Below are 24,820 nucleotides of genomic sequence, written 5' to 3'. Positions count from 1 at the left end.
TGTGACTTGCAACAGAAAGGGTACTGAATATTACATGCATTAGATGCTCATAGTTATGTACCAATGTGAGGCCAGAAAATTCTAATAATGAGAATCATTATTATTAAATTGGTGTTTCTATCCTCCCATTAGGTAGAGAGGAGTTCTGATTATTCAGGCCCCCCTTCCTCGTTTCTTGATGATTCCATTCCTGTGTGTCTCCTCTTCTTTTTACATCTGCTCTTCCTCTCCTTGGTTTCCTTTTGGCCTTTTCCTTATTCACATCCACTACTGTAGAGAGGAAAAAAAGCATGAAACGTACATTCAGCTTTTCTGATTTATAAGGCTCTTTGAAATAGTTCAGATAAAGAGTAAGAAATAAAATAATGACTTAAAAGCAATTAAAAAATCATTTGGAGGTTTTAGTCAGCCATGGCTTCATTGCCACGTATTAAGCTTTATGGAAGTACTTGATGTCATTTCTTTCACGACAGAAATCCAGCATTTTCTGGTTTAGTCCCACTTCATCGTTAATGATGGGCTGTAAAATATTCTTTCTAGTTCAAAAGTGGCATCAAATAAGTAACTGAGATGAAATTAGAAATGATTTTGGAAATGTGGTCATTTAGCAAGCTGGCATTTACTGAACATCTACTGTGTATTGTACTAGGCTCTGGAAAAAGCAAAGACGAATAAAACATAACGCTCAAAATCTAGCTGGATCGGCAAGCCTAGGAACCACTGACCATAATGTAGTGTAATGGGCAGGAGGTTAGTGAAAACATTGTACAACTGGTCCTGAATAGGAAGGGACCAGGCAGGATGGATGCCAGACCATGGGGGAAGGGGCTTCTGGAGCACCCCCTCCACTGTGTCAGGCAGTAACTCCTTAGTACTGGATCATGTAGGCGGGTCCCGGGGCTGGTGAAATACTGGAGCCCTTGGGGCCTTAGGAACAGCAGCTATTTGCCAAATGGCATGGCAGTATTTCAGTATTTAAACAACTGGAATGGCCTGAGTAAAAGTCTGGGAGTTATTCTGTAATCAAGGCCTCTTAAAGTAGAGGTGGGGAGGAACAACGATCCTCCTGAAGCGGAGAGAGGGGGTGAGGGTAGCGTTATGGAGGACTTTTGAGCTGGGCTCTAATGAAATTCATTCTAATTAAATTCATTCAGGGAGAGAGAACAGCCCAAGGTAAGGCATGCCTGACATCTTTAATCAGCAGAGTCAAATTGGGGAGTGATCAAGAGGAGAGGAGGTAAGAGGTGAGACTGGGGCAATGAGTTGGCCCAGGTTGAGAAGGACCTGCCAAAGAGTTTGAAAAGTAGATACTAGAGAGCCAAGGATGGTTTTTAAGAAATTAAAAAATGGTAGTTCAATGGTAAGGACTTTTGGTTTATGTGCAAGGGGTCTTGCTTCTCTGATGGAAAGAGAAAACTCACTTTAAAAGCAAATAGATATATGATCCATATGCTCTACAAGGACCCCTCTTTTATAGATTGATCTGATTAATCTGGGAAAGCTAGAAGTACAGGGATTTATGCCACAAAAGCCTTGGACTGATGTTCACCCTGAGGCGAGGAGCTAGGAAGTGAGTGTTTTTCTGCATGTGTCATCTTCTGGATTCCCGAGGCTTTCTGGGTTACTTCAAAGCTGCCCATTTAGCTTCTTATGGGCAGGGACCTCATCATATTCATCTTTGTTTTCCCTAATGTCTAGCTCAGTACCTAGGACATAGGAGGTACTCAGTAAATATTTGTTGAATTAGTGTAACATTAAATAAGTCATTCGGTTCTAAGCAACCATTGCTTACACTTATTTTAAATACGGTTTTATATAATTGCAAAGTGTCTGCCCTTTTTAGGTCCTGTATTTTCATTCTGGCATGATCTACTTGCAGTGGCATTCAGCTAGAGTCTATGCCTGCTCAACAGGAAATTTCTGGCAACAACAAATTGTATATCCTGGTTAGATTGCTGACTAAGTATGGCAGAACACTCACTCTCTCTTTAACTTGACTTTCTCTACCTGTTTGAGGGAGAGTATGTTTTTGCTTATTTATTCTGAAAGGGAAAACACAAAAGTAACGCACGCTTGTTGTGGAAAAATAAAAAGCAAGAAATATAGAATAATACAGAGTAGGAGGGGAAATCTTTCAGAGGTCTATAATCTTCTAGGCTTTTTCTTTTTTTTCTTTTTTTTTTTAGCGGTACGCGGGCCTCTCACTGTTGTGGCCTCTCCCGTTGCGGAGCACAGGCTCCAGGTGCGCAGGCTCAGCGGCCATGGCTCACGGGCCCAGCCGCTCCGCAGCATGTGGGATCTTCCCGGACCGGGGCACGAACCCGTGTCCCCTGCATTGGCAGGCGGACTCCCAACCACTGCGCCACCAGGGAAGCCCTAGGCTTTTTCTATTGTATATTAAAATATGTTGTGCTCACAGTATCATCCATACGTCACGGATGATTTTCCATGTAAATATAGGTACTAATCTTTTTTCATAGCAGCATAGTGTTCCATGATAGGGATATACAGAAATGTAGGCAAGAGGATGATGACATTAACATGAATGAAACGTTGCATTCCTTAAACTCAAAAAAAATTTAAGCATTTTTGGTTTCAATGATTTAAAACAAACAACTTTGATCTAAGCTAGAGAAGTAGCAATCAGTAGTTTCACTTCAGAAACAGCTGGCAGTCTGTTAGTATTTGTAGCCCTGCTCTGCTTCATCGTTAACCTTGTCTAACCCCTTCTATCTAGAAACCCCAAAGAGCATAGTAAATGTTACACAAATACTCCATAAAAGTTGTTCTTTACTGATCTGGACTGAAATGGATCTTTAAATATAGTTGCTGTTTTTTAACGTCTTTTAATAGGGCTCGCCTTAATTGGTCCTCTCTCTTGATCCTGATTTTAAAAGGGGAAGATGGCTCAGAAAACTGCTCCAGGTCACCAAATAAATCCAAGCTCAGAACAGTAGGATTCCTTTAGACCCATCCCCCACGCTGTCCCCCAAATCACACTCCCCCGTCACATGACTTCTGCGAGATGGAGATTCTGCAGCTGTGCGGAAGAGGACTGAGTTCTCTCTGCTCTTGTGTTTCTGGACCTGGCTTTTGTTTTTGCGTTTTGTTTGCATTCTCTTTTTTCTTGCCTTTCTTCTTCTTTGGTGTCTCAGTTTTTATAGCGTCCTGGCTGGCTCCCTTAGGGATGAATCTGCCTGCCTGTACATACATGAATCTTCAGTGTCATTAGGATGGTTACGTCTAATCATTCTTCCTCGTTGCTATTGGAAGAACTCTGTCTGAGCACTAAGAAAACTTCAATATGTGGGCTCTTGTCTTTCCCATAAAAGCTTTTGTCCCATAGTAATGAGGCAGAGCTCTCATTTACTTCTAAAACATGATTAACTCCTTGGGAAGGAGATGAAAAAAATAGAGAGTTGTTATTTAAGATGGGTACCCTGGGGGAACAAAGGAGAGGCTTTTCACATTGTTGTACCACCTAATTGGGCCACGCCAAGGTTGCTGGGTGCCATTCCAAAAGGCAGCTCCCTGCCTGGTGGGGGAGAGGAGCAGAGGGGTGACAGATTGAAGCTGACATTGGAAAGGCGTGGGACCAGAAAGAGCTTAGGACTTTTTAAGGCCAGATCTTCTGGACTTGCCTCCTGTACCACCTCCAAAGGGCCCCGGGTGAGAGAAGGGAGCTTAGACCCCAAGCTCTGCTCTGTAGTCCCTGACATCAAGAGTTCCCTCACTCAGAATCTCTGGGAAGTGGCTGGTTTGCTTTATTCCTCGCAACTCTATATTGCTTGAATTGTTTATAGTGAACATGTGTTATTTATATAGTCAGAGAAACATAAAGCTATACTCAGAGTGTGGGCAGGGGAAAAGAGAGTTGTTTGGTGGAACTCACAAATAATTCCATAGTGCAGTCAACATTAAAGATAAAAAGTGTTTGTGGGATTAGGATATTTTAAAAGGCACCTAAAAATTCTGAGCAGAGCTGATCCTTAACATGATGGCAAACAACGAAGACTAACGCCCACACCTCCTTCCTTTAGAGGCTCAGCGCCAGGCCTTGCTGGATCCTACAAAGGGCCCTGTCCACATTTCCCAGCCCAGAGAACATCTGTATTGGACAGTTTTCTACCCCTTTGATGGTCAATATTCATCTGTATTCTCAGCCTCAGTGTCCTGCATTTTAGGCAAGATTATCTACTGACTTATTCTGGAGAAGTTTCTCTGCCTGATGGCACATGTATGTGTTAAACAGGGAGACCACAGGAAGACACAGATTTTGTCCAAATGTATGATTCTAATGGGAATTTCAGACTAAACTGACGGCTCCGCGTTATGCCCTAACAACATCAGAGAGAGTTACTATATGAAGTTCCAGCTTCCTTCCATCTTAATGAGCTTGTTGCAAAGACTAAGACTAGTTCAAACTAGATTGAGTTGAAGCCCTAAGGGAAAGGATAGGGAAGGTACTCTATTGTCTCTCTGTTACACCCTTAAAGTCATCTGAAATCCTGTCTTGTGTTTCCTTCTTGTCCTTTGCCCTTTTTTTCACCAGAGGAAGGCTTTAGGGAAATAGTAAGAATGCTGTGGTAACAGAGGGAATTAATTTGACCATGCTCTGAAGAAAGAGTGTGTTGATTCCCACTAGCAATAGTTTCTCCACCCATCAGAGCAGGGCCAGGGATGTGGACCATTACACAAACCAGTCCCACTTGACCAGCTGTTTTTGGAGATGTCAAGCCCAGAGTTCAGGCTCTTTACATAGAAACATGTTGCCTTCTTCGAACCAATTCCTGTGAGACTAAAGATAATCCCGTGTGGCCCAAGCATGATGTAACAGGGATGTGCTTCAGAATTCAAGACACACCCTCTGAGTTCCTGGCATCTTTTTTACCATAATAATCGCACAGACGCAGCCTTCCTCCTGTGACCCTTGAGAGCTAGTGTTGCCTTGGCTGTATTTCCTAGCAGTCCTGGACAAGAAGGTCCAGCTCTGCCTCCTATGGGTCTGTGGACAGTGCTGGGAAGTCAGGCCTCTCTCACTGGCTGCTCAGAGAACTGAGTTTTTACATCTGGACAGAGTTCCTGTGCATGATGCTTCTGTGGTCTACCTGATTTATGGTAGAGAAAGGGAATAGGTTTTTGTCAGTTGAAATTGCGTGTAACAGTACTTAGTTGCTTTAGTTGGAGCCAGATCCAAGTTTCCAAATTTCTAAATTCAGACAATGCAACCAGCACATACTTGTTCAAAGTTACTTAAAAGTTAAAATCAATAATACTTACACTAACTTATGATTTTTTTAAAAAATGAAAAATAAATGTGGTATTTGATGGCCATGAACTTACTAGTAATTCAACCATTTCTTCTTTCTTTAGCAGCACCCCATGGTAATACTAACAAATGGAAACCCTAACAATTTCAGTAACGGTTAGAAATCTCATTTTAAACCTAAATTTACAGTGCTGTGCACTGTGTATAAAACTATACATTAGCCTTACACACACAGACACTCTCACATGGGCAGCAAGCAAAAAGCAAACAGATCATGGGACTAACTCTCTAGCCTTCAAGACAGAGAAAATCACTAACTTTCCTGTGTTTTTTACCTGCTCCCTTACCACAGTGGAAAGAAATTTACATTTCTTAGGTTCTTATGATGTGCCATATTTTTCATTAATTTCATTCATCTCATTAATTTTCATAATAAGCCTATGAAGCTGGTATTATCGTGCTCATTTTAGAGATGAGGAAAGTGAGGCGTAGAGAGGTTAGAGTGCCCAAAATCATACAGCCAAGATCTGAAGCCATGACTGACTAAATTCAAAGCATCTTACATTTTGTAATAATGATGATCATACTTGGCCCCAAGCCACCTTTTTTCAGTCTGCTGGAAGAATGATTTGAGGTTAGTTAAAAATTATATTGAGCACCATCGAGAGGAGCTTTTTGGTATATAGTACTTTTATGTATGGGGTGTGTGTGTGTGTGTGTGTGTGTGTGTGTGTAACTGACCCTCAAAGCTGGTATTATGATAGTACCACCAAATCACTACCTGACTGGAGATAGAAGAACTAAAGCTCACAAAGAGGGCCTCCTCTTTAATGTGGAGGTTTGACCACTCATGTTTATCTCCACCCTTTCTCATGATCTATCTGAAATTATTTCAGTTTAATAATAATAAAAAATGGTAACCCAAAAGGGCAAAGAGATTAGATCTCTTTGAGACATGAACAGGTTTCAACAAGATATTTGAAGACAGGAAGAGATAGAAGATTGACAAGATATAACAGAGGAAACTGCAAACAAAGGCATTTTCAGTGTAGCGTAACAGTAGAACACTTACAAGATTTCCTGAGACTTGGAAGCACCAGATATAAAAGAAGGCAGAGAGGGCTTCCCTGGTGGCGCAGTGGTTGAGAGTCCGCCTGCCAATGCAGGGGACATGGGTTTGAGCCCTGGTCCGGGAAGATCCCACATGCCATGGAGCGGCTGGGCCCGTGAGCCCCAACTACTGAGCCTGTGCGTCCAGAGCCTGTGCTCTACAACGGGAGAGGCCACAACAGTGAGAGGCCACAAAAAAAAAAAAAAAAAAAAAAGAAGGCAGAGAAGATGAAAACGGGAGATTGGTTGAAAATTTTACATGAAATATAGGAAATAGTTGGACCACCTTTCTCACCCTGGGCAGCCAGGTGACCAGTCTCCAACCCAGGTTGAAGGCCAAAATTTATCTTTGGAGAAAATAAATTAGAGAAGTTTCAGACTTGGGGCTTCAAACAAAGCAGAGGACAAGGGGAGGCATTGGCTAAAACAAGGGATTACACCTGCCAAATGGTGAATCTGAAGCCCCTTTCTCTGCCCTGCTTCTAGAGTGTAGGAACTGGACAGGAGATTGAACAACTCTTTTCTGTAAATACCAGTCCACCTCTGAGAAGGTATCTCCATGTATTGAAATTCATCAGTGTCCAGTGAATCCCACCAATTTACAAATGTTTTCCGTGTACACAGTATTTCTAATTATATTTTTAGAATAAATTATATTTTCTATTATATAATTTAAACATGACTGAACAACCAAGGATCACCAGCCTTTAGAACATGCCTCCCACATCAAAGAGAAAACAAAACAAACAAGAACCATGAGGAGTTAGAGATAATGCAATATTTAGGGGGGAAGGACCCTTAAACTGTAATCAGTATCCTCAGAGAGTTAAAGATGATGTGAAAACAAGAATAGGTTGTGTTGAATTAGAAATAGTCATAAGACAAGAAAGAGCTCCTGAAAATAAAAAATATGGTAGCTGACATAAGTTCAATTAAAGGGGTGGATGATAATACCAAGTGATATTATTTGAATTATGTGTAAGTGTTAAGCTGATTAAAAACAAAACAAAATAATCAATTTTCTAGAACTGTGAAAATATTTAAAACAGAAAAAGAACTGTAGGGTTGAATAGGGGGAGATAATAAAGATGGGTATTGAATCAGAATGTTTAAAAATTTGTCTTGGGAGACTAAACATATAGAATGGCGGAGTAAGACACTCAAACAACCTGCAGCTCCTCAAAATCAACAAGAACATTGACTAAAACTGTCAAAATCAACTTTTTCAGAACTCTGGAAATTAATTAAAGGCTTGGAAAGTCTGGCAAATTTTAATTCAAGAAAACCAGGTGAAATCTCAGTAAGAACAGCAAGATTTGTGGCATTAAACTTTCACTAATTCCATCGTCCTTTCCCCAGATCTGCAGTAAGCTTGAAAGCCAACCATCTTGCAACTACATTAGCTTTGTACTGTAACTTGGAAAGGTTTGGAGCTCCCCAAAAGCCCTGTCCAAGGGAACTGTCACTATTTGACCTGACTCAGAACTTGGTTTGTGTGAATATCCCTACCTACAGGGTGTTCGTTGAAAATAATCAGTAGCAATTGTTTACCTTCATGGCTCCCTAAGGTCCTGCTACCAGGTAGAGCTAACAAGAGGCTGACCAAAAAAATTTTAAAGGAAAAATTGGGGGATAAGATGTCCACAGGGAGCTTTGTAAAGGTCCTACATATACCAGGGACTCTAGAAGGCTACACACATGCCCAGAGCTTTGCTCATGCCCAAGAAAGACCTGAGAAGACCTTAAGCTGTCACTTCTGGCTGACCTTGAGGCTCTGTAAACAGGAAGTGAATGTTAAGACAAAGTTTTAAATTGCCTGAATGCATGCCCCAGCATACACACACAGACCATTGGCAAAAGCTGGGAGACTTACTGATTCAAAGCATTTAGGGAAATCTGTTTATTCAAATACAGTTCAATCATTAATTACTAAGTGAGTTCATGTGTAAGGCATCTTCAATAAAATTATAGGCTGACTCCTGATCAGAAACTGTGGAGGCCATAAGGCAATGGAAAGATGTAATCAAATTGCTGAAAGGAAGACTGTCAACCAAGAATTGTATATCCAGCAAAACTATCCTTCAAAAATGAAGAAGAAATTAAGACACTCTCAGAAATACAAAATCTGAGAACTTGTCACTAGTACACCTACCCTACAAGAAATACTAAAAGGAGTCCTTCAAGCTGAAATAAAAAGACTCTGAGGGTAACTTGAATCCACCTGAAAAAGTAAAGAGCATTGGTAAAGGTAAATATATAGGTAAATATAGAAGCATGAATGTGGGATTTTTTTTGTAATTCCTTTTTTCTCTAATATGATTTGAAAGACAACTGCATAAAGCAATAAATATAAAACTATGTTGGTGGACTTCTAATGTATAAAGATGTAATTTGCATAACAATGGTAGTACAAAGGAGAAGAGAATGGACCTACATTGGAGCAAAGTAGGTTTTTTGTAAACAATTTAAATTAAGGTAGTATCAGACTGAACTAGATTATTTTAAGTTAAAATGTTAATAGCAATCCCCATGGCAATCTATAAGAAAATGGATAGTAAAAGAAACAAAAGAATTAAAATGGTAAACTAGAAAAATATCTAACACAGAGAAGTTAGTAGTAGAAAAATAGAGGAACATAAACACAGAAAAACACAGAAAAACACATAGCAAAATGACAGACATATATCCTATCTTATCAATAATCACATTAAAAGTAAACAGACTCAGGACTTCCCTGCTGGTACAGTGGTTAAGAATCCACCTGTCAATATAGAGGACGCAGGTTCGATCCCTGGTCTGGGAAGATCCCACATGCTGCAGAGCAACTAAGACCGCGCGCCACAACTACTGAAGCCTGCAAGCCTTAGGGCCCACGTGCCACAACTACTGAGCCCGCATGCTGCAAATACTGAAGCCTGGGTGCCTAGAGCCTGTGCTCTGCAACAAGAGAAGCCACCGTGATGAGAAGCCCACACACCACAACGAAGAGTAGCCCCCGCTTGCCGCAACTAGAGAAAGCCCACGTGCAGCAATGAAGATCCAATGCAGCCAAAAATTTTAAAAATTGAAAAAAATTGAAAAAAAAAAGTAAATGGACTCAACACTTCAATCAAACCCCACCCCCATGATCCAACTGTATAGTCAAAGACATAAATCAATTGAAATTAAAGAATGGAAATTATATACCATGCAAACTGTGATATTGTGATTTATAAGAAGTATATATATTTGGTCATTCAGATGACCAAAATATATTTCTCATATATATTTAGTCTTCATCCATAGTTCCTGACTCACATGTTCCAAAACCCTTGGAATTTTCTGAGCAATAAGAGCAACAGGAGCATCTTTTGTTACAATATTTAGTCTCTTGTCCTTAGTTTCTGAAAATGCTTCAGAGCCATAATAGTGAAATGGTTGTCTTGTTATTTATAATAAGCCCTTTCCACCACAACTGGGTTTATGTTAATGAAGATGACTTCTGTGAAGCACCTAAGGATAGGTGCTGGTTTCCAGGAGAACCAACCATGAAAAAAGGGTTGGAACTTTCAGTCCCACCCTCTGATTTCTGGGGAGGGCAGAGGGGATAGAAGTTGAATCAGTCAGCAATGGACAATGAGTTAATCAATTATGCCTATGTAATTAAGCCTTCATAAAAACCCAAAAAGAGAGGGGGTCAGAGAGCTTCCACATTGGGGAACAAGAACACTTCCACATGCCACCATGCTGGACCCCAAGCTCCACTAGGACAGAAGCTATTTTGTTTGGGACCTCACCCTTTATGTCTCTTCATCTGGTTGTTGATTTGTATCCTCTAATATCCTTTATAATAAATCGGTAGTCTAGTGAGTAAGTGGACTTTCCTGACTTTTGTGAGCCATTCTAGAAAATTAATTGAACACAAGGAGAGGGTCATGGGAACCTCCAGTTAGTATGCAGTCAGTCAGAAGCATAGGTATAAACCTGGGCTTGCAACTGGCATCTGAAGTAGAGGGCCATCTAAAGTCTTGTGGGACTGAGCCCTTTACCTGTGAAATATGATTCTATCTCTGGGTAGATAATGTCAGAAGCAGGGTTCAATTCTCAGACACCCTGCTGGTGTCTGAGAATTGCTTGTTGGTGTGGGAAGGTCTCCACAAATATACACCTTGGAATTGGGTCTAGGAACCATTTTACAAACAGTAACCAAAAAAGGGCTAGAGTGGCTATACTAATATCAGACAAAATAGACTTTAAGACGAAAATTATTACTGGAAACAAAAAAAGGACATTTTATAATGATAAAAGGGTGAATCCATCGGGAAGACATAACAATGTTAACCATATATGCACCTAACTGAGCCCCAGAATATATGAAGCAAAAGCTGACAGAATTGAAGGGAGAAATCGACAATTCAACAGCAATAGTTGGAGACTTCAATATCCACTTTCAATAATGGATAGAACAACTATGCAGAAGATCAACAAGGAAATAGAAGACCTGACCAATACTATAAGCCAACTAGACCTAATAGGCATCTGTAGAACACTCTACCAAGCAATGGCAGATATACATTCTTCTCAAGTGTTTGTGGAACATTCTCATGGATAAACCGTATATTAGGCCACCAAACAAGCCTCAGTTAATTTAAAAGGACAAAACTATGCACACTAATCACACTGAAATGGAATTAATAGTCAATAACAAAGGGAAATTTGGGGAATTCTCAAATGTGTACAAATTAAACAGATACTCACACAGTCACTCCTAAATAAGCAACAAGTCAAAGAATAAATAACAAGGGAAATTAGAAAATAATTTGAGAAAATGAAAACAAAAATACAACATACCAAAACTTATTCGATGCAACTAAAGTGGTGCTTGGAGGGAAATATATAACTTACATACCTATCTTAAGAATTTTATTGTGTGTAAATTCACCTCCATAAAGCTGATATTTAATATAGAAAGAACTAATGATCCATATTCTTTGACTATAGAAATTTGCATACTACCATGTAGGTGTAGTCACTAAATTCTCTCTGATTTTAGTATAATTGGGGAAAAATCACTAACTCTTTCAAACTACATATAAAGCTCACTGGAAAAAAAAACCCTAACATGGTTTTTAAAATATATGAACAAATATTAAGCTTATAGTTAATTATATGAATGCTAAAGTATCTAGGGGGAAGTGCACTGATGTTTGCAATTTACTTTAAAATGCAACAACAACAAACAAATAAGATGGGTTGGTGGATGAATAGATAAGTGATAAAAACAAGTATAATAAAATGTTAGTGGTAGAATCTACTTGATAGGTTTCTGGGTATTCACTATAAAATTCTTTTAATTTTGCTGCATGTTTGAAATTTTTCATAATAAATGATGGGAAAATTATAAACTCGAAATACCACTCTGACCCTGAACTATTGCCATCCCATAATTTATAAGTTAATAGCCTATTGATCTGAAGAAATTAATGTTTTCTTTAAGGGACAAGCTCTTTTAGTTTATAAACTTTGGGAACCTAATGTATTATATAAACATTCTTAAACAATCACTTCACCCAGAGAGATGTTATGAAAGAGCATAATGATACTCTGGGGGGGAATAAGATCTTGTAGCCTCAGGGCCAAGCTTTCTAGGAGAATCTTCCCAGGGTCTAGAATTATATTTCATAAGGGATTCAAATCAACTTCAGATTTCTGCCCCCAGTTTCTGTAGGAAAAGTGATGAAATAGGCCACATGTAGGTAAATTAATAAGTTCATGCCTGCTCAAACACAGTTCATTTTTCCACCCTGTCATTTTCCAGCACTGTATTACTTCTACAGATCTTGCTCCCCTATTTTGAGAAAGCAGTTTAGACACCGTTAAACTCATTCTCTACTCTCCCCTCATAATCTTGCAAAGCTGTTGGTACTGAGGCTTCAGTGTTCCATGGGGAGTGATTTTCCAAGTGATGGAGCCGATTCTAATCAGTATACAATCCAGATATGGACTGGGACCTGGACCTCTGCCACCTTTCCCTCCAGCTCTCTTAACACAATGACTAGGGAATTCCTTTGAGGATCGTTGAGTACACTTCAAGCCCCCCTGATCCTGTGGCCTCCTTCCAGCCACAGAGATCTTCCTGTCTGGAGCATTTCCGGCCTTTCTGTCCCTTGGCTTGGAGAGTTCAGCTCAACCTGGAGAAGGGACAGAAGACTTGAGGTTATCAAAAGCCTGTTGAATTATCTGATGCAAGACTGGCTGGCTTGTTTGCCTCCCTGGCTCTCTTCCTGGGCTTCAAAGCAGCTGAGAAAACAACCTTTTTCTAAGTCTTGGACAAGGAGGAAAATCCCTGGCATGAAGGATTTCTGTCGCAGACATTTGGCACAGCTAGAGGAAAGGTTTGGTTAGCTTAGCAATGGGTTTTATTAGCCCAGGCATCCAGTTGAAATGAGATAATAGGGTCCCTGTTGAAGGACATTTTAAAGTCAGTGGGTTTGCTGCCTTTGCTTCTCAGCAGGACCCTTGTGTACAGATGAAAGTATCAGACATGTTCAACAAGGGCAACGCTGGTGAGTTCATCAACTGCCACATAATCTTGCTGATCATGGGGGAGACTGAGATAGGGTTAAAAAATTAGCAAGCTGGGAAACTGTGGATGGATGCAAAGTCCTATTTCTGAGCTATCCAACTCAACCGCTTCTCACTCCAGTTTTCTTGGCTGAACACATTACATTGTCCTTGGGCCCTGCGTTTTGTAAATAGAAAGAAAGGGCCAGAAAGAACACCAGGCCTACCACCTGCCCCTACAGGAAGAAACTCTGCTTACACTTTCCTTCTGCCAGCTCATTTTACTCTGCCCTTTGCCCCCAACCAATATGAGATTTGGGGTAATGGGTGGGAAGGGGAAGGAAATAAAAGAGAGGAAGGATTCATTAGCAGTGTTAAAGGAAGCCTGCCTGGCACAGGATATGGAGAAGAGAAAGTGGAAGAACCAGTGCCAGCTTACCCTCAGCGCACGACTGCCTATTCATGTCTGCTTCCCTGGGCCACAAAGGCAAAATTCACTTTTTCCTCAAGTCAGGGCTCTTTTGCAGAAACTCATATACCCTGCCAGGACCAGAACTCTATAAAAACAGCCTCCAGGATAGCCTGTAGCCAAGGTTCCTGACATCTTTGTGCTGTCTTCTCCACACTGGCCTTCCTGGCCACCCGTGGAGGTGAAGGGATAGGCTGGGTTGCTCCAGAGGAGGGTCGCACCTATACTTTAAAAGGACACAGGCACTATCCCTAGAAGGTGTCACCATCCTGGAGGAGGCCTGAGGTTCCTAAGCCCAGCACTTTCTGTGCTATGGCTCCTTTTCCACTTTCTGAGCCTCTTGGAAGTGGGATCTTGCCAGGAAAAACATGTGATGCTATAGCAAGCTGAAACCAAAGACTTGACTTTGGTCCTGCCCAACCTGAGAATCTTGGCAGCGATTGACTGGGCAGCCTGCTCTTTTCTATGGCATCTTCTAAGTCCCCCAACTTTGGGAATGGGGTGCCAGTTAAGTCCTCAAAATGGGTATGAGTCAGAGCTTCTGAGGGTCACCATTTTTTGTGTGTATTTCATAATTGAGCTTCTGTTATGCATACAGCACCACACTGGAGATTGGTAGCACTAGGAGGAGCAGCCATGATGATGATGGTCTCTGCCTTCAAATACGTGGTAGTAAATTCAAGTAACATTAACTATAAAATGGTGGAGAGAACAGTAAGCACTATTAGGGAGGTACAGATAGTGTGGTGGGTTCAAGAGCCATTACCCCAGGCTGGAGAAATTGGCATACGCTTTCTGGAAGAGGTAGCATTTTTATGGGGTTCAAAGAGTAGGCAGGATTTGGACATTCAGACATGAAGGGTAGAGGAAGCTTGTGAACAGCTGAATCAACCTGCATGGATGCCCTGGCCGGTTCCCTTCTTTGTCTTGAATCGTGCCCTACCCATGCTGCAGAAGAAATGCCCTTATTTGGTGTTATGTATTCTGCCTCTTTGATGTCTTATCCCATGGAACTGGATTGATCTGTGCTTGACAGATCGGGAGCTACCATCGTGCTGGTTAAAAGTACAGACTATAGGGCTTCCCTGGTGGCGCAGTGGTTGAGAGTCCGCCTGCCGATGCAGGGGACACGGGTTTGTGCCCGGGTCCTGGAAGATCCCACGTGCCGTGGAGCGGCTGGGCCCGTGAGCCATGGCCGCTGAGCCTGCGCGTCCGGAGCCTGTGCTCCACAACGGGAGAGGCCACGGCAGTGAGAGGCCTGCGTACCGCAAAAAAAAAAAAAAAAAAAAAAAAAAAAAAAAAAGTACAGACCACAAAACTAGTTGGCTTGGGCTGGAATCCTGTCTTCGGCACTTGTGAGCTGCCTACCTCGAAGGGTTGTTCTGAGGAATAACGTCTGTTGGTTGTCATTTCCATCATCATCATTACTGTGGGAACCTTGTAAGGCCCCAACCCCCACCCCAATCCTGTAGGACTTTCCACCATTTTAGATCAATTCCTCTTTTCTGAGAGTCTCATATTAAAATGCAAACACCAGAAAGGGTAACACTGGAAGGTTTAAACCAGCTATGCTTTAGAGCTGAAGAGAATCAGCTGACAACTTATTTGCTCAGAGCAAAATAGGTACCTGAGTGGAGGGATGTAAAAGAAAGGGAAGAGGGTCTGTAAGGGGAGGCCAGTGAGCTCCAAGAGCCAACTTCTCCCCCCTTGTTTTATTTAGAGTACCTAGGCCTCTGGATTTTCGCTTGTACACTAGGAGAAACCTTCACACATACAGCATGGGGATAAAGTGAGGAACAGTGAAGAAAATGCCCATCAGTCATTTGAGGAGCCCACACATGCAAAAAAGCACTAGACTGGGCCCTATGGAATGGAAGGGTATGGAATCAGAGGAAATGCCCCTGATCTGTGCAATCCCATCAAGAATTCAGAACGTACATCTAGGAAATAAATTGAGGTAGAAACAGATGACAGTCTTTTTTGTTGTTGTTCGTCTTAATGGTGGAAGTTTAATTAATGGTCTACGCTATGATTGTGTGTCTGTTTTCTTTTTCTTTTTTTAAAAATTTTTGTGTATTTTTTGTACAACTTTTAAAGTTTACTATCCATTTACAGTTATTATAAAATATTGGCTATATTTCCCACCATCTATTGGCTATATTTTCCTATTGTACAGTACATCCTAGAGCCTATCTTACACCCAATAGTTTATACCTCCCCTCCCCCCACCCCTCTGAGCCCCCCACCCCATGGTAACCACTAGTTTGTTCTCTGTATCTGTGTGTCTCAGATGGCAGTCTTTTAAAAAGTGCAAATTCACACAGCACAAATTGAATCCTCCTGACCCATAGTAGGTACTCAGTAAATGTTTGCTGATGGATGGATGGACTGAATGAGTGAATGAGTGCCCAAGAATGAAGGGCTCACAGTAGAAGGTCAAAGTGAAAAAATGCCCAAAGGCCTAAAGGCTTCCTTGTATTATCTTCTGCCACCAGAATGTCAGCTCCATGAGAGCAAGGACCTTATCTGTCTTGCCCACTGCTATGTCCCCTGCACCTAGAACAGTGCCTAGCACAAGGGAAATTACCCAGTAAATGTTTGTGGGTTGAACAAGTACATGCGTAGATGGGTGGATGGTACAAAGAATGGAAATAACTTCCAGACAGTAGTGGGATTTGGGACCCAACACCTAGTACATATTAGGTATACCTTAAATGTTCCTCGAATAATTTAAAAATATTGATGAACACGTTCCTTGCAAGGACAGGTGAAGAGAGGAGAAAGTGTATCCATTAGGATGTAGCTACAGTCGAGCTTGTCTGATATGAAGGAAACATTCAAGAAAAAACAGAAAAAAACAATCTGGCTATTAGCAGGAAGTGGGATTATGGCTCACAATACCACACACCTGTCTTGTGGAGTTCCAGGGTTTTCGGAGCCGCATGGGTCTGTACTCATGCTTACCCAACTACATATTTCCGTGAACCCTCAGAGGGTTCCAAAGCCAGCTACACACACTGCACACATGGCTGAGTATGATAAAAATTTTTTCACTAAGGCCCCGGAATTTTATTAAGCAGCCAGGCCCTCCCTGCCGGGCTTCTGTATTGAAGAAGACAGAAGGACACCTGACAACAGCACAAGTCAGGCAGTGATTAGAACACCCCAGCTTTATGGGTTGACAGCATCTAAAACAGAACAGCCTAAGGTATCTGCTAGGGAGGGTTGTTTGCTTTATAAGAGGGTAATTTATTGTTTGAAAGGCACAAGGGCATGGGGTACTCATTCAAGTCTAAAAAAGGGAAGAGTCAATATGTATTCCCAAAGATAGGTGGCAAGCATCACTTTTTTCTCTGAAATCTCTTGGGCTAAAAAGCTAATTTACACTTCCCCTCTATACTGTGTTACACTATAGAATCTCCAGGTCAGAAGACTCATATTAAAAGCAATATGTACCTTCACCTCAAGCCTCTTACCAACATGTTTATATTGAAGTGTTTGTGGTCATGGGTTGCTTTGGGCATCTAACCACCTTGATGGTTCTCCCCCAGTTGTTCTCTTGTTTGTCATTTCCCTGTGGGAATTTGGGCTCCAATCCAAACACGTTGCACCCAGCATGGTTTGCTGAATGAGAAGAGCAGGACCTTTTTCTAGATACTTCCCTTGTTCTAGATACTATGTTTCCATTGATATAACCTGAGATCACACTAGATTTTTGCAAACCACATCTCACAGCCAACTGGTATTGAACTGTAGTAAACCAACACCTAATTCATTTTCTGAATGTTAAATCTCATCTTCCCCATTCTGTAACCAATAGTTGGTCCTCTATTCTTAAGGCCAAGACCTTACATATATTTCAATAAAATTGTGTCCTAAAAGATTTGTAGGATTTGTCCCAACACTGTAACCAAATTGAGATTTGTTTTCATATGATTGTCTAACCTAATATAGTAACTCTTCTCCTAAATTTTTTTGTCTTCTTTTACCATATTCAGCATCCCATCAATTGGTTTAGTCACATGATCCACAAGTCCAGATGTCACATTTTCAATGAGGTCTTCTCTTACTACCCTATTTTAAATTGACCCCCTCTTTTGATCCAGTACACTTCCTATACTCTTTCTCTGCTGTTTTTCCTCCATAGCACATATAATCATCGAATATGCCATATATTTCACTACTTATTCATTTTGTATATTATCTTTTGCCTCCTTTATGTAAGCTCTATTAAGGTAGCAATTTTTGCCAGTTCTATTCCCTGCTGGATCCCAAATGTGTTGTATAGATTGAATATAACAGTTGAATACATCAGTGTCCTCATTCAGGTCAGTAAAAATGTTTAATATGATATAGGACTAAGGATAGAATCAAGTACATTCTACTATAGAGGTTGTTACCCCTCACCAGATTGCTATTGACCTTCTGGTTGCTTTCAAATCCACTTAATGGTGTTAACATCCAGCCCAACTTGTTTTTACTTTATCTAGGAGGCTACTGAGAATTTGTTACATTTTTTGCTGAAAATCAGGTAGCTCATGCCCGTGGTGGCCCTCTGATCTATCATTCTGGGAGTTCTTTGCCAAAAAAGGAAATGGGATTCATCTGACGTAACTGATCACTTCCTCTTTCTAACTGCATGCAATCATCCTTTTGATAATCCATTTTAAACCCTGCTTGGGAGGGACAGGGCATTAATCAATGACCTGTCCAAACCCCTTGATTTCCTGGAAGGGAGGTACTTCCAGGTGTGAGGTCCCTTCGTGTGAGGTCCTTCTGACTGGGGCTCTGGGCATGTTCACATAGTGGGCATGAGCTCCCTGGGGGAGGAAGCTGTCAGATGATGGAGGTAGCGCCCCTGAGCTGAAAGGCTTAGGCTCAGATGTCATTTAGTGGTTGCATTGGAATATCACATCCTTTTGTCTGAGTCTCAGATTCTGTGGTCTATAAAATAAATTTTCAAAAATATAGTATGATACTTTATTGAATACTGTTTATTTATACCCTTTTGGTTTCATGTCCAATTTTTTCATGCAGGCAGTAAAGATCTGAGGTTTGGGATATGTTTATTTCTATTGCTCTTTGAGCTAAAGGATTTACATTTCTCTTCTCCATTTCCTTTTTTCCCATTCTTCCTGACACACCTGTGGTTTAGGCTCTTGTCATCTCATGCCTGAATTATTACAGTAGCTTCCTAACTAACTCCAGGATTCCCATCTCTTTCTTCTCCATCTTCGACTCTTCAATCAAGCTAATTTCCTGAACAGGTTCAAGAATATGGCATTCAGTGGTAGAATAGTTGGAATTGATGTACAGCCTTCCAAGGTGATCAGTTGACTGAAGGAATAATACTCATTTGTTTCTGAAATAATTTCACAATAAATAAACCTCACAGTTTATAGTCACATGTTCCCACTTTGTTTCAAAGTGGGAATAGGAATGAATAGAGGCTCATCTCTATTTCCTTTGACTAATCCTGAGCAAATATGCTTTCTGTGCAGATTCTCATTGCCAAGTCCCCTCTGGCGACCTTCACCACATTTGTCTACACCATTGAGAAGGAAGGCCTGGTTCTTCAAGGTAAGATTCTCAGATTAATTCATTTCTTTAGGCTGATTATGCTCAGTGCTGCCCATTGCAGATGATAATTACTGCTGTGTTCCTGATAGAAGCTCCTTCGGGATGGAATCAAAGGCCAAGATGAATTGACCCGTGATGTTTATCCTGATAAGATAAGAGAGACTGGCAATTGTGGCAAGAATTTGACAGAGGTTATGGAGAACTATAGAATCTCCTAACAGACAACCCAAGAATGAGGGACAAATCGAGTAGGCTAGGAACTGCAACCACCCCAGTCCTCTTCGCAGATTCCATGGGGTGAGGGACCAGGAGGTAGGTCTCTGACACCAGCGTGGAGGGCCCAGCCCGGCCTCAGTGCCTTCTCACTTAGCGGGTAGAAGAACGTCATGGCTTCATGAGAGCACAACCTAGAACTAGAACCACAACCTAGAACTAATTCAACAAACAGGGGGAAAAGTGGATTGAGGGGAATCATTCCCAGATGCTGGGTCCTCGGGTGGTTAGGAAAGGCATCCAATGGCAGGTCTGCAGAAAACAATGAACAGGAGGGGGTAAATTCAAACCCCATTGAACTTAGCCCACAGGGTCAGATGTCCCAGACAGCTTTGTAGATTAAGAAGGGTCCCCACAGAAGTGCTCAGGATACACACCTGTCCCCCGCTGTCAGGCAGGAGGCCCTACCCCAGGAGATGCGTAGGTGCCCATCTAGCCGGAACCACAGAGGAGCATATTGTCATTTTTGTCCATGGGAGGAATATGTGCCCTTTAGGATTTTGTAAGCTGAGTATTTTTCCCAAGTTTGTGAAACAGGGTAAGTCCTTACAATATCCCCACGGAGACACATTGCATTGCAAAGATCTAGCAGGACTTTTGTGGGGCAGGCTGGACAGTTCATGCTTCTGACTGAGGAACAGGCTGCAGCCTTCCTTTTCCTCTCCTTCTAAAATGTCCACTTCTTAATGGACCCAGAAAGCAGCATGTTTGTTTGGTGCAGCTGAGCTCCACAGCAGGGACTCGGGTCCAGGGAAATTTGGAGTAAGAACTACTGACCTTTGACTCTTAGCCTTTGACTTATGCTATCTAAGTTCCTTGGTAAATATTTTTTTTACAATTGCAAATATTGTTTTCTGACAAAGAAGCAGAGATTTTAAGACCAGATTAAGCAAAGCAAACAGCAGGCCCCTTTGTTACAGACTCTCTAAGGGTGTATAAGTAATAAGCAATCAGAAAGCTGGACTTGTGTTTACCCAGTGCACAGTGTGCCCTTTGGCTCTTCATTTTTAGAGCGTTTCTTAAAAGATTAGAAGTCTAGTAAATAGCAATTTTAGATGAAGATTTCAAGAAGTTCTATGGAAGATTACAAGATAATTTCAGGAGGAAAAGGGCCAGTTCTGCCCAGATGGCTTGTAGGAGAGCCTTGATATGGTGCCTGTATCTTGATCACTCGGCATTTTGGTAAATAACATTTGAAAGCATGGTCTTATTTGGATAACTTTTGGATAATATTTGTGGGAACAAGATACATAGAATTGCCTCTCTGACTCTCATTGCTAAGATCATGATTTTGACAGGAAGGAGGAAATTGTTAGGGAAAATATTTAGAAACTGGAACTACAATGAATTGGTAGGGGTTGAGAAACTACAAAGAAAGACTATTAGAAATAGTTGGAAAATGGGAGAAAGTGGATTACTAAAGGAGGCTGACCTGGAGCTGGGTGTCCAGGAAAGAGAAACATTCAGGAAAGTGTCTGATGATGCAAGAATCCCAACCAGTAAATAAAAATGTCTGGGAGATTTCAGAGCCTCACCTATTTGCTTTTGAAACTACACCTTCCTCTCTGAGGTTTTTTGGAGGTGGCAGAACTCTCGACCCCTGTCAGCAATGCCACTTAATGCAAACCTCTGGGCATTCCCTCCCCTCTGGCTATGTGCTCCCAAGGCTTTGGGGAAACAAAAAGGAGCTCTGATCCTCAGAAAAATGGGGATCCCTCCTGTATTAGAGAGACCACCTTGGATTTCCATTCCAGCTCTGGTGGGTTCTTGAGAAAATCTCTAACATCCTAGTTGTGTCGGCTTGAAAAAGATAATGTTGACCTTGATTCAGTGCTTTGCAAACTGTTTTGCAACCCATTGGTGGGTCATGAAATAAAATTAAGGAATCATAACCAGCATTAAAAAAAAAAAGAAATAGAGAATGGAAAATAACATAACACACATATTCTACTGTTTCATGAAATATTTCTTGTGTGATTGTGTGTATGTGTACATGCATTATGAGTTTATGTACAGAGGTTGCAGTGCAAAATGTTTTTCTTACTTGGATTGCAGTCATCGGCCTGGGTGATCTCTAAAGGCCTTCCCACTTCACCTTTATGTGATTCTCCAAGGAGATGGTGTACTTATCATTCACTTAGCTCAGTAGAGTTCTACCCTTGAGATCTCCACAAACCAGAACATAAAAGCTTATTTTTGCCCCCAGTCTTACCAGATGACTGAGCTAAAAAAAACACCTGCACCATTCCCCAGGTTTAAAGCAAAGAAACCTTTGATCCCTGGGTGATAACCTTGGAAAGGTACCAGATATCAAGGCCAAGAAGCTTTTCTTGTGTGAGGGGTTGCTCTGGCACAATAGTCCTGAGGTGGCATGGAGGTTGGTACCTACAGCTCCGGGAGGGGGTATGCAAGCCATGTCTGAGGGGCATAGAGACAGAGAGGGGAAGGGCTGGAAAAGGGAGGGCAGCTCCTATGGTACCAACTAAACAGGAAACTGCCAGCCCAGCCACTGTGGCTCAACATTCCGTCTTTGTAATGGAGCTAGCCTGAAGTGGCAGTAAAGAATAATCCAAACGGGCTACCCTGGTTTTTTGGGTGGGGAGCAGGGCTGTTAGTGTGGGAATGATCGCTCGGTGCCTTTCATCCCCTTAGCAAGCCTCAAGATTCCTACCAGCCTGCTAACCAGGAGGTTGGTTTTTTTTTTTTTTTTTTAACATCTTTATTGGAGTATAATTGCTTTACAAGGGAGACGCAAGAGGGAAGAGATATGGGAAGCATATCCTGAAGAGCTCCTGAGTGCGGGAGCCGTGGGAGGGAATAAAAGGTGAGGCCAACATTCGATTTACCGGCTCCACAGGCCATTCCCCTCCCCGGTTCGCAAGGATTAGGATGCTGAGAACAGCCGACAACTGGGGGCCTTACAGCCTTCCCGCCCCTTTGTTCACTGGGATGGGAGGGACAATAAAACGGCAGGCTGGAGAGACTGAGGGGCTTGGTATAGAGATTTCTCAGGCTGCTTTTTAAACACTTGAAGGAGCCGGTCCATGCTATTGTTGTAGTAAAATAGAAAGCGGAACTATTCTCCTTTTGCAAGAAAAAATAAAAGAAAAGGAAAAGAAAGAAAACCCACCCTCCAGCATCTTCAGGAGGTCGCCTGGCTCAGGCTATTACCATGGTAATACCGTGCTGTTTGCATCTTCTTTGTCTGTCCTCACACTGGTCCGGGATCCTGGCCTTTTCTGGTTGGGCCCGACTCTGGAAATACTTGGGCCCCAGACCCTGGAAACATTTGAGCCCCAAAGGAAAGGGATCTCACAGCCCCCAACTTCCTGATGGTTCAGACTCTGAGAGGGGCCAGGTCCCAGCAGAGGGAAAGTTCAGCTATTTTGTGCAACTGAAGTGGGAAAGGTGGAGGGGGTCAGGGAAGATCCCTTTAATCCATTTTTCCTTTTGTTCCCAGAGTTCACCATGAAATCCCGCTGTTCACTGAGTGGGAAAAAGAGGCTTGACCAGCCCAGAGAGAGGCTAAGGGGTGCCGGGACCTAGTGGAGAGGAAAAAGCGGGACTTGGCTTTGGAAATTGGCTTGCATTGCAGTGGGTCCACAGAACCGCATGGCTGCAGAAGGGAAAGGGGCGTTTACAGTGAACTCCAACTTGACCCACATCTGTTCTGGTCGTATCCTTTGCTTCCCCAGCAAGCCCCAAATGTTGTGCCACCCAGAACACAGCTGGGGTCCCCGGACCTCTTTGTCAAGGCCAGGAATAATGATTCTGTACTTGAAAGCAGCCAGGCTGAGCAAAGGGAAAACCCAGGACCTGGGTCTCCCCGAGCCATCCTGGCTTTCATGGGGGTCCAGGCAATAAAGGCCTGCCGACTTGGCAAAGAAGGAGATGCTCTAGGAGGGGATGGCCAGGGAAAAGGCAGAGGTGAGCTCAGGGGGGCTCCTCCTTGTTCACTTTTCCCTTGCCCTACACTCTCCTTTTCCTTAGGAATCTAGGAAGCATTTGAAAAACGAAAACCAAGTTGTTTTGAACAGGATAGAGGACAACGGCTTAGTTTCTCAACAGGACAGAATTATGTGCTTTTATATTGTTTTTAAAAAAAAAAAAAAGATCCGGTAAGACAGGTTGAATCTGGATTCTGGTGCTATTCTTATTAGTTTAGGTTTGAATGAGCAGCGTAAACCTTGGGCTGGGGCTGGGGAAGCTCAGGGAGCCCAGAGCACCCTGAGATTGGTCCAGAGAAGTCTAGAAACAAAGCTAGTTTTCTGTTTTTCCAAGCAGTCCCTATACTATAACCCAGTATAGGGACTCGGAATAAACCAGAAAACAAAGAAACAATGATTTTTTTTTAAGAGCTGGAAAGCTATGTGCCTCATCTTTCTTGTAAAATCAAGAGTGGTTATTTGACCACCTTTTGAAGCATGTTGGAAAGGCATTAATCTCCTCTGTTTGTTCCTTTGTCACAAAGTTGAGTTACATTCTTCCACCCCATTTTCGTAGTCACTGAGCCAACTGGATGATTCATTGAAAAATTCTTTTTCCCCAAATACCACGATCTGATTTCATCAGATTTCAGTTAGAATCAGTAACCCATCTAAATGTTTCTGCCCAGTGGACTCAAAGTGACCCAGAAGAATCTCAGTCTGTTTCCATCCAGGTATGGAGGTGTCTGCTTGGTAAATATCACCCACACACCTGGCACAGCCTGGCATGCTTTGGGGAGCCTGGCAGAGAGCCCTGGGATTCAGCGGAGCAGGGTGAACTCGCTCGCACAGGTCACAGAGGAGAGGGCAGAGCGGGCCTGTCGTATTGTCCTGAGCTGCTTCTAACTGTCCCTCCACGAGGTGCTTCCCAGGGCAGAGAGGCAGGGCTCCCATCTGCAGAGTCTCTCCTTCTCTTTCAACATTCACTTCACATCCCCTCCCTCCGTGACATCGTCCCGCACTGACCCTTTTCTTTGGTCCTTTCTTTTCCTCTCACTGTTAGCCTCAAAGAGAGATTTTGTTTTCCATGTGGGAAACATATTTTAAATACTGAACAGTACAGAAAATAATAAAGCAAACCCATGACTCTAACATCCAGAATTAACAAATGTTAATATTTTGTCTTTTTCTTTTCAGATTTTTTTTTTTAATCGAAGTATAGTTGATTTACAGTGTTAGTTTCAGGTGTACAGCAAAGTGATTCAGTCATACATATATATTCTTTTTCAGATTCCTTTCCATTATAGGTTGTTATAAGATATTGAGTATATTTCCCTATACTATACAGTAGGTCCTTGTTGTTTATCTGTTTTATATATAGCAGTGTGTATATGTTAATCCCAAACTCCTAATTTCAGATTTTTTTTTAATTACAGGGATAAAACCTTACAAAATTCAAAACTCCTTTGTTCCTATCCCAAGTCCATTCCTTCTCTCCCCTCCACTCCTCCACAGAAGTAAAAGCTCTGCAGGGTTTGATGTATATCCTTCTCCCCATTCTGAAAAACTTTTCTACATATATGTGAATCCAAACATCAGATTTGTTTTGAGTGCATCCTAAATTTTCATAAACGTTTTATTATACACATC

General features: G+C 41.9%; 1 protein-coding gene across 3 annotated transcripts in view; it reads left to right on the top strand.

Moving 5' to 3' along the window:
* RAD51B (RAD51 paralog B) overlaps positions 1-24,820 on the top strand; it is a 735,153-nt gene that overhangs the window by 585,042 nt on the left and 125,291 nt on the right. For all 3 annotated transcript variants that reach the window (XM_067028294.1, XM_067028293.1, XM_067028295.1), the window contains one exon: positions 18,893-18,971. In XM_067028294.1, coding sequence (XP_066884395.1) covers positions 18,893-18,971 — 79 coding nt within the window. The remainder of the gene's footprint in view (positions 1-18,892; positions 18,972-24,820) is intronic.

The sequence above is a fragment of the Kogia breviceps genome, chromosome 3 (genome assembly GCF_026419965.1).
Source record: "Kogia breviceps isolate mKogBre1 chromosome 3, mKogBre1 haplotype 1, whole genome shotgun sequence".
NCBI lineage: Eukaryota > Metazoa > Chordata > Mammalia > Artiodactyla > Physeteridae > Kogia > Kogia breviceps.
This window is presented reverse-complemented; position numbering and strand designations above follow the sequence as displayed.